Source organism: Pavona decussata, unplaced genomic scaffold (assembly GCF_977016875.1).
Source record: "Pavona decussata unplaced genomic scaffold, jaPavDecu1.1 SCAFFOLD_48, whole genome shotgun sequence".
Lineage (NCBI taxonomy): Eukaryota > Metazoa > Cnidaria > Anthozoa > Scleractinia > Agariciidae > Pavona > Pavona decussata.
This window is the reverse complement of record NW_028145470.1, coordinates 5,320,296-5,330,000: the sequence shown is the minus strand read 5'-3', so window position 1 is coordinate 5,330,000 and position 9,705 is coordinate 5,320,296. Positions and strand designations below refer to the sequence as shown.

The following is a 9,705-nucleotide window of genomic DNA, read 5'->3' as shown; positions in this document are numbered from 1 at the left end:
ATACAAATAAAAAAAGGCAGCATGGAAAGGTTGTTCTGTAATTGCAAAATTTATTTTTGAGCTGTCACGCAAGCCCTTCCTTTCATCTTTCAGCTGCCGGTAACTGGATATTTATGGTAGAAAGTTTCAAGAAAATTTTTACACATGTTTTCATATTTATCCAGTGGATCGACAGGAGCATTTTTGATTTTGCCTTTATCGTCCCAATTTCTCATCTTGAGCAATGCATCAAAATGCTGAAGTTTCTCAAACTTTTCAGCCTCTTCTGTAGTCATTGGGCCTCCTTGATAAACTAGTGTCTGTTGACTTGCTGGTGTTAGCTGAAGAAAGTAAGAAAAAGCAAAGTAAAAATAAGTTGGGAAATCTCCTAAAAAACTTACTTATTTAAAATATGGTCAAAATGAAGACTGGAAAATGCCCCTAAATTATTTCATTTCTGGGAAACTGGTGAAAACCACAATAATAGCGGCATCCCCCCCCCACTCCCCCCTCCCCCTTGCATTGGTTCTCGGATTTTAAGGGCTGTTCTGCCTATGAAGTACCAAAGTTTCCAATCTTAGGTCAAACATGGAAAAAATGTATCTTTTAGACTAGTTAGCCTGCGTGGCAGGTGCTGAAGGGGAAGAGAGAGGGAGCGCCAGTGACTAGCACAGAATGTACAAGGGGTACAGCTCCCCTTCCAGTGCCTGGCATGCAGGCCTGCAGGCTATAGGCCAATATAATAGGGAGACAATCTCCATTTCAGAGCAAAACGGTCAAAGCCCATCCATCCTACCCTGTTGAAAATTAAAATAATATCACCATCTTCTCCACTCCCCTCCCCCCTTGCTCTTGGAATTTTAAGGGATGCACCACCTAGGAATTCCCAAAATTTCCCATCTTGGGCTGAAAGCACAAAAAAGTGTATCTTTAGACCAAATGGATAAGGGGTTAGCTTCTAAAGAAACTGTGGTGTTGCATCAGTGGGGAGTAGAAACAAAATGTATGGTTTATGAACAGAGTTGATAACCAAAGGTAAAGTGGCCTCCATAAAGAAATATTTTGAGTGGTGATGTCTCAAGCGTTAGCCCTTCATCGGGGCAAATCCTGTTAACCTGCATGGCGGTTGCTGAAGGGGGAGGGAGAGGGAGGGCAAGCAATGGTCAGCAAGGAGCACGTGAGGGGGACAGCTCCCCTTCCAGTGCCCGGCACGTAGGTCTGTAGGCTATGGGCTGATGGGGAGACATGAGACAATACCCTTTTCAGAGAGAAATGGTCAGGGCCTATCTATCCTAGTACAGTTGAACAAAGCACCTCAACAGTACACAAATTATTGACCTTAGCGTGCTCCGAGCTCTCAAATAGCAGGGCTGGCTTAGATCAAAAGCTTCTGCGCGTTTAATTTTTGCGTTCACTTTCGCAGGCCCTACTTTCTAAGCCCCTGTATGTGTCTGGGGCCACTTGATCAATATAATGCCGAATGGCTCCGCCCCCTTATCTGACCCTATCCTCCAATAGGTGGTTTGCAACCAGTCCTTAGAGATTGAAAAGACAATGGTGTGGCAGCCATGCTGGATGACAGAACCTTTTGTTTTGTCATCCAACATGGCCGCCATGCCATGGTCTTTTTGGATCTTCAGGGATTGGTTGCAACCTGTATCATGTACCCGGGGGGGTACTCCCTTATATGGGCTATATAGGTATGTGCGGCGCCAAAGGGTATGGTTTTTCAGCTGTTTTGGTCATAAATAGGGTATAGCTTTTAGCCATTTTGCCGCCATTTTGGTAATAAATAGGGTATAGATTTTTGCACTCTAGTCCTGGGTTCGATGTTTTTTTAGAAGAAGCTACTTCAGGTCATAAATAGGGTAGGGAAAATCGCAGATTTTGGTCATAAATAGGGTACGGGTTTTGGGAAGCGGGCCGCACACCCCTGCCCAATTTGTTTTGGAGTACCCCCCCCCCCCCCGGGATCATGTACAACCATACCTTTTCATGATAGTCCGGGTACTTGAATACAAGATAACGTTTGGCGTCCACATGACCCCGGACAAAGCTTGTAACACTCTCTGGAAATCCAAGATCCTTTAGAAACTGTTCTCCTATGATCTCGTGAGCATAAGTACCAACATCTCCCATGGGAGGAAGATCTTTGTCAAACCCGACAAGATGCCCTACGTCGTGCAAGAAAACGCCCAAGATCACTTCACTGGAGTAGCCGTCTTTCTCGGCTAGCATTGCACATTGTGTCATATGCTCTTGCTGAGAAACCGGTTCTCCGATATAATCCCTGTTTCCATATTTTCTAAACAAATCAAAGACTTCTTTTGTCGCACGTTCAGCTGATGCCTCAGCCATTTTGTAACCGGAAATATGGTTGGATGTCTTGGAGTAATTGACAAGCAACCGGATCCGTCATTTTAACCACGTGACTGGTTTCATGTAGCGCCTGGCGAAATAAGTTCAATTTAGTTCCCGTGGCGAAAAAAAAAATGGATTTGAAAGATGAATTTAAAAGTTTGGAGCCTTCTCTGAGGCGTCGTATTAAACTTGTGTCTACTATAAGCATGGTTTGGTAAGTACTGGTTTTTAACTCATTCTTTACTAAAGCTTTGACGCCTGACTGCCGTTTCATCTTGCTTGCTTGTGAGACAGATGTTGATGATGAGCTCATGTTTTCCCGCCTGGATCTCTCTTTTTTTCCGTTTATAAAATTTAAAGAATTAGATATTACGTTAGCAGGTATTTTCGCTTACTTTTAAAGATTGTGTTTAATCAGCTTGATCAAAGTTGGTCTCTTTTAGTCTTGGAAAAAAATTCAGTTGTTGATGTCAGAGACATTCAATGTTAATATTAAACCGTTATTAAACTTGATTTGCGGTGCATTTTTTACAGGGTAATTTTTATGAATGTCGGTGATGTAAGGTACATTAAGTAGACTATAAACGCTTTAAAGCAATCATAATGACAACAACAGCAACATCGTTTGAGGGGCTGTTTACATGGAAGGAGGAAGATCCTAGCACTAGGAAGATCCTAAAAGGTGGATCATCCTAGTGCCATATGTTTTCTGTATTCAGTTTACATGCAAAAAGTTGTACTTGGTCCTAGCGCTAGGATCTTCCTAGAGATAGTATCTTCCTAGCTGAGAGATAGGAAGATCCTTGCTCCATGTAAACTACCTTCGCTCAGAAGTGGCGGCAGCCGAGCGTTCAGCTGCCAAAGGCTGACAATTTTTCTTCTTTTCTGTCTCCACTTGGTAACCACTCCAAAAGAAATTTCTGCATATAAACCAAACACAAAGTTGATCTGCCTTGGAGGGTCTTCCTAGCGCTAGAATCTTCCTCCCTTCATGTAAACAGCCCCTAAGCTGAAAATTAGACATCCTCGGAGACCTATGGACTGGAAGTCAAAACTGGTAAGTTTACAAGAATTAACTTGCTTATTTATTCTTGTAACGTTATCCATTTTAGCTTCCTCCCGACCTAACTACCTACCCCTGGGTCTCCAAGGATAAAAATTAAAATGTTTCAATTGGCATAATTGTAGTGCAAAGGTACAGTCACTTTATAACCACTTTTGCTTTGTTGTTTGTGATATGTTGATGGCAAGCTTATGAAATGGATTTTTTCTTGTGAATGAAACGTACAACTTGTTGTGGATGACACATAAATATATGTTGAATGTTGAATGACGAGTGTTTTGTAAGAATTTTTTTTGCATGATACGAGCAGTGTATGTTACAGAAACCGCATACATGTAAGCAAAAGTTGAACCATCTAAATTGGCCTAAAGGAATTATTGATATCAGTTTCAATCAGTATCTTGCAATTTATGTTGCAAGATGTCAGAGCTGTTGTTATTTGATCCATTCAAGTTGAAGCTTCTGTGACTAGCCTGTGAACACGCTCCCAATTATTGGGGTTTAAGGCAAAGGGAAATATCAAGCTTGGTCTGCGGTGAGAGAAAAAGGAAGGGAGCCTGACTGTGGACATTGTTTTCATGTGGCCGTTCTGCCCTAATGTAAAAGACCTGTGAATAATACAATGTATGTCAACAAGATAGTTAAAAATGGCAATCATTCTGCTCGATGGAGTTGGAATGTGAATTATATTTGTCACCGATGAACATTATTCATTGGGGAAATTCAGCGAGAATGAGAGCACATTTGTCAATTCTGTGAAAAAATTCTTGAGCTCTCCAGAATGCATAAGACTGTCAGTAGTTTCTGTTTTCAAATCTTGAAGAAACGAGGATTTGCTTGCAGCGGTACAATTGCCGACTGATGTATCACCTTCAGTGAAGCCTTCCTTGTCTCCAGAGCCAATGGGAAATGCTTTTAGGCCAAATTTAGATAGATCCTCAACCTTGTCCTTCCTTTTAGATACCAACAGCTTGGTGGTTATAACCTTAGAATGTTCTAAGTTCCACACATCTTTTAGTACCCAAAGAAGCAAACAAAACATCAAACTCTTGCCAAAACCAGTTAATAAAAATTCCAAAAACATCTTGCTTTTTAGCTACAGATTTGAGTCAATCCTTCTGCTCTTTTTGAATCTCAAGGATACAAGGAAAAGATTTGTTCACAAAATTTGCAAATTTGCAACATGCAACATTCAAATGATTCAATGTGTCAATATTCTTTGGAAAGCTATCAACAAACATCCATCTAACCAATGTGATCATGATACCAGAATCTGCAATTATGAAACAGTCCCCCCCCCCCTTTCTTCCTTTCTCCTAGACTGCATTTGCTTGGGATGGTGCAGAAGTGAGAGCACTTGCCTCCCACCAATGTGACCTGGGTTCAATTGCTGGGCTTGACATCACATATGAATTGAGTTTATTGTTGGTTCTTGTGCTTGCTCTTAAAAGGTTTTTCTCCAGGTACTCTGGTTTTCCCCTCTTCTCAAAAGCCATGTTCTCTCAACTAGTGCTCTTAGAAATATATGGAAACAGTAAAGAGAAAGTGTGTGTTGATATTGGGCTTAAAGGAGTAGCAATATTATTAAGCACTGCTGATCATTCCATGCTTTTATCAGGGCTGGTCTTGTATTGGGAAGTGCTGGAATCTTTCACTTGTGTAAACCGTGGCTGGACAAACGGAGATTGGAAAGGGAAGCCTTACTTGCTGCGGAACTTGAGGAAGGACGGGACAGTGAATTACTGAAAACATAGCATCTCGAGGGAGTATGTTTTAAAAAAGATGCTGTGACCAGGACAACCAACTGTGGGTACATCTTATTCTATCCATTTGTCTAGAATTGCGTTGTACAAAGTTGGATTATTAATTAATACAAGAGATGTATCTGGGATGAGGATTCTACATAGAACAAGAAACATTTGAAACCGTTTTCTATATGGAAATGGTTTTATATATGATTAACATTGTGCAGCCAGATTGAGCATGGTTGCTGATAAAAGTGCAAGTACAATGGAAGTGTAGTTTCTTAACACTCCATAAGACGTGTCATTTACAAGAGGTTTGGTAACAGCTATTGCAGGATGTTAACATTGGTTATTGCGTCACAGAAGAACTAACATTTGATTGTTTAAATGTTGTGCAAAGTTTAAGCCTGGACAAAGTTTTTAAATTTTGCTGTTGGACTTAATTTATGCTTAAATTTGTGTTGCAAAATTCGAAAATTTATGGTAAGCTCACTTGGAGGTTTTTATCAGCATTTATGTGGAACTGTCAGATGCCAGACATGTTGGTTGCTGACTGAGTGATCAGTGGCTTAATCACTATCCAACTCCATTGAGTACCGTTTGAATCATTTTCAAAATGAGTTGAAATATCGTGCAATATTTTGTACAACAAACCATTGTATGTACTGAAAAACAAGTATAGTGGGTATTTGTAAGTAAAAATTGCTTTGTAAAGATGTATGCTTGTCCTCTTTCAGTTTTTCTTGTGCCCGCCCCCCCCTCACGCTTCCCTCACCCACCCCTCTAAAAAAGAGTTTCAGCCTTCCAGTGACAGAAGTCTATCCTGGCATTTGTACTGTATGCCTCGCAAGGGTAGGGTGGGTAGCATTAGTATTGAGAGCTCAAGGTTTCTGTTGTGTTGGTATGTATCATATTGTATGAAATCAACAAGTCTGCTGACAGTTGCTTATTACCACTTGAAAAAATGTTTGTTGTTGTTTTTGACAACTTAGTGATGGCTTTAATTTCAGCAGACCAATCCAAATCCAATCACTGTGCGAGGCAGCAAGTTCCACATTAAATTATGTTATGATAATGTTCTTGGATTTGTCTGGCCATTTGTAATGGAAGCCATCACCAAGATCTCAAAAAGATGTAAAAAAAAAAAAGGTTGTCAAAAACTAGTGAATGAATATTTCACATTCAACTCTGTAAAGATGACTTTTAACAGACATCTTACATGAAAAGAAAAACATTTTTTAATTTGACGGCAGCAAAGATAATCCCAAGCTGCTTTCTAAGTAGAGATGGAACTCAAGACTCTCCAGTTATTACACTACACTATCAAAGCAACCACACTGGCACTACATAGCTGTTTTGGTAGCTTGTAGATTCATAGATAAACCATTCTCCTTAGTCTGCAAAAGCATTTTATAAGAATCATAAATATATCAGTTTCTAATAACTATACAGATCCCAATGACATTCACTTGCCACGACTTGGTCAGTTCATGTACAAAAAACTCTATCTTGCCATCAATTACAAGGTTATAAAACAATAAATATTATTTCCCTCAAAACAAGTAAATTTACACTTACAACACTGCAAACATCCATGCCTTCCATCTATCCTATTGTAAAACTAACATTAATAAGTTTTCTGTCATTTCCCAAGGACCCAAGTTTCAAAACTCGCTTGACAATAAAATCATCAACTCAAGCTCTACTAATTTGATCTTTTAAGAAATCTCTTATGACTAAATTAATTATTATTAAATGACTATGAATATTATTAAATCTTCTAGCTTACCTTTAACCTTTAAGTTTATGAGTCTTTGCCATTGACTTTACACCATGTTATTGTCTCAATGCCATGCCATTATATATTAAATTCATACTTAGCTTGAGGAGTCTTAATCACATTAAATGTGATTAAGACTCCTCAAGCTAAGTATGGATTTAATATATAGTACGTGTGTTAGTACGTGTGGTGTGATTGGTCAATTTTGCGAGCCATATTTTTCTGTACGGTTCGCATAATTTGAAATTTTCCTTTTTCGCACACCGATTAACCTCAGAGATAAAATAAATATCTTACTTACCTCTTTTTCTCTGTCCGTTCTGTAAATTACAGATCCTCATTTTTTCCTGTTGATTTATGGCCTGCAAGCTTCCCACTTGGACCATAAATCAACATGGTAAAACTTGGTCTGTAACTTACAGTGCGGACATTGAACTCGCTTAGTAAGAGGTATGTAAGCTTTATAGTTTCTTGTAGGTCACGTAATTGTATGTCCTGTAACTTCTTTTGTGTGGCAATTAAAATAAATAAATAAATAAACAAATAAATAAATAAGTAAATAAATAAATAAATAAGATAATGGAATGTTTTTTGTTTCAAGACTTTGGTGTGTCTCATGATTTTAAATTCCCAGACAGAGTTACAAATGTATGAAGATTGATTATTTTCAAGCCAAGAAAGCTTTGAGACACACCAAAGTCGTGAAAGGAAATAGTATTACAGAATGGATGAATCCAATTACTATCCAAGGTGATGTGGTTGCCTCAGTAGGGTACATAGTGGTTGTCATGCCTGACTAGTATCTGGGGACATGTGTTCAATTCTCACTCCTAAATTGTGGCCGTTCAAGTGAATGCTTTGAAGCAGTACTTTCCTACGATTCCATTTATTGTCTAGTACAAGGCGGTTTAGACTCAAAATTTAGAACCACCTTGTACAGCATAATAAACAGCATCACAGGAAAGTATTCTAAGTACTGCTTGGTAGCTTTCATTTGATTGGTCACTTTAGGATTTCATCCACAGACTCAAATGTTAGAACCATCTTGTACAGCATAAAAACAGCACCACAGGAAAGTACTGCTGAGTAGCTTTCATTTAAATGGTCATACTTTAGGATTTCATCCACAGACTCAAAATTTAGAACCGCCTTGTACAGTATAATAAACAGCACCACAGGAAAGTACTGCACAGTAGCTTTCATTTTACACATTTTACCAGCCAGTAACTTATAGAATTTGTACTGGATAGGAATCTGGGAAGATCCTCTAGTGTGTACCTATGTTAAGGCTAGATGTTGCTCTAACTTGTGGCTCTTTGACCTCACAACTGACATTTTTCTGTTTTTCACGGGTTATAAATAAAGGCCACTAAAATCTTGAAAAACCACACATAAAACTCTGAGTTTGTGGGGTGATGGCAAAGTTGGCTAAAGACTTTCAAAATGCTGCAATATTACATGTTTCCCACAAAATTTTTGTAAAAATTGTAGTATGTTTCTATGCACTCTTATTATTCTTGTCTTTTCTTTTGTTCTACTAGTTAGTTGCACGTTATATGCCAGTTAGCTGCACGTGGCAGTGACCAACTCGAAAGCCTAAGCTCCTTTGGTCACTGCGCACGTTTAACTTTTCATATTTATGTAATTTAATGTTGTCTTTATGTTACTTTTGTGATGTATTGTAATTTCCTTTTGTAGTAAACTCTTGAAATAGTGCATAATAAAAAGAATCTGAAAGAATCTGAATCTGCCCTAGAATGTGGCATGGCTGAAACCATCCATTTAAAATTAATTTTTTTACCACATAAGACATGCAGATGTGTGTCAGACAGAGCATACAAGATTTTGCCAAGCCAACCATTGGTTTACTTTAAATTATTTGTTTTGCTTTGTCAATACTTACAATACAGATTCATGAAACATTAATTTACAAGCAAAACAAAGGAAGGTGAAGTGGCAAGGAAACGTTAACCAAAATTAAACCACAAGGGATACATATGAAAAACTAGGTTTCCTCTCAAAATTCAAGGTTGAATGAATTTTTTTGGTCAACAAGGAAAAAAAAAAGGAGGGAAAAATCAAAAATTCCATTAAAGATTAATAATTATGAAAAAATAATTTTTAACATCTATTTTGAAATAGATTTTGTGATAAAAATAAATGCTAAAAGGTCACGACGTTTCAACCTCTCCAAGGCCACTTTCAAGTGCGAATAAAAAATAAAAAACTTAGCATAAATATATGTATATATTAAGCAGCCACAAATGAAAAGCCAGTGATTTCAGAAGGAATTGAAAATTTTAGGACCTTGATAAAATACAGCGAATCATCTGATTTTAGTTCCACAGTATGGTAGACAAACTGAATATATATTATGCTTGGTGTTGTAGCTGTGGGTCTGGTAGCCCGATAAAAATATAAGCTTCCTATCAAATATTGAAGGAAGGTAGCAGTAGTAGTAGCATGTATTTATACATGATAGAAATTACAGCAGAGCTGATGTGGTGGTGTTTAATGAATAAAATGTAAAAATTTATTAAAAATAACAAATTTCGGCACATTTCAGTACTTAAAAAGCTAAAACTAAAAGCTATTTACAGGGAACCTAAAACAAATCAACTAAGACATTCACATTTTAATTAAAAGTCTAAATTATTCACAGAAGAATACTTTTCAGTTCATATTTAAACCAGTTTGTACCAGATAGCTCCCTTGTTTGCATATCCAGAGAGTTCCAAAGGCTTTTGAAATTTAACAAGTAGTTTTGCGACGGAGGT

At 37.9% G+C, this 9,705-nt stretch overlaps 1 protein-coding gene and 1 long non-coding RNA gene across 2 annotated transcripts in view; one reads left to right on the top strand and one right to left on the bottom strand.

Moving 5' to 3' along the window:
• LOC146481944 (uncharacterized) overlaps positions 1-2,337 on the bottom strand; it is a 2,840-nt gene extending 503 nt beyond the window's left edge. The window contains exons 1-2 of the mRNA XM_085108038.1: positions 1,969-2,337; positions 1-320 (exon numbers count right to left, since the gene is read on the bottom strand). The exon at positions 1-320 is cut by the window's left edge and continues 503 nt beyond it. Of these exons, the coding sequence (XP_084964164.1) occupies positions 90-320; positions 1,969-2,337 (600 nt within the window). The 3' untranslated portion in view covers positions 1-89. The remainder of the gene's footprint in view (positions 321-1,968) is intronic.
• An 83-nt stretch (positions 2,338-2,420) lies between these two features.
• On the top strand, positions 2,421-5,866 carry LOC146481943 (uncharacterized). The gene is made up of 2 exons (XR_014864368.1): positions 2,421-2,554; positions 5,022-5,866. It is a non-coding gene; the product is annotated as an uncharacterized LOC146481943 (long non-coding RNA).
• Positions 5,867-9,705: the final 3,839 nt, after the last annotated feature.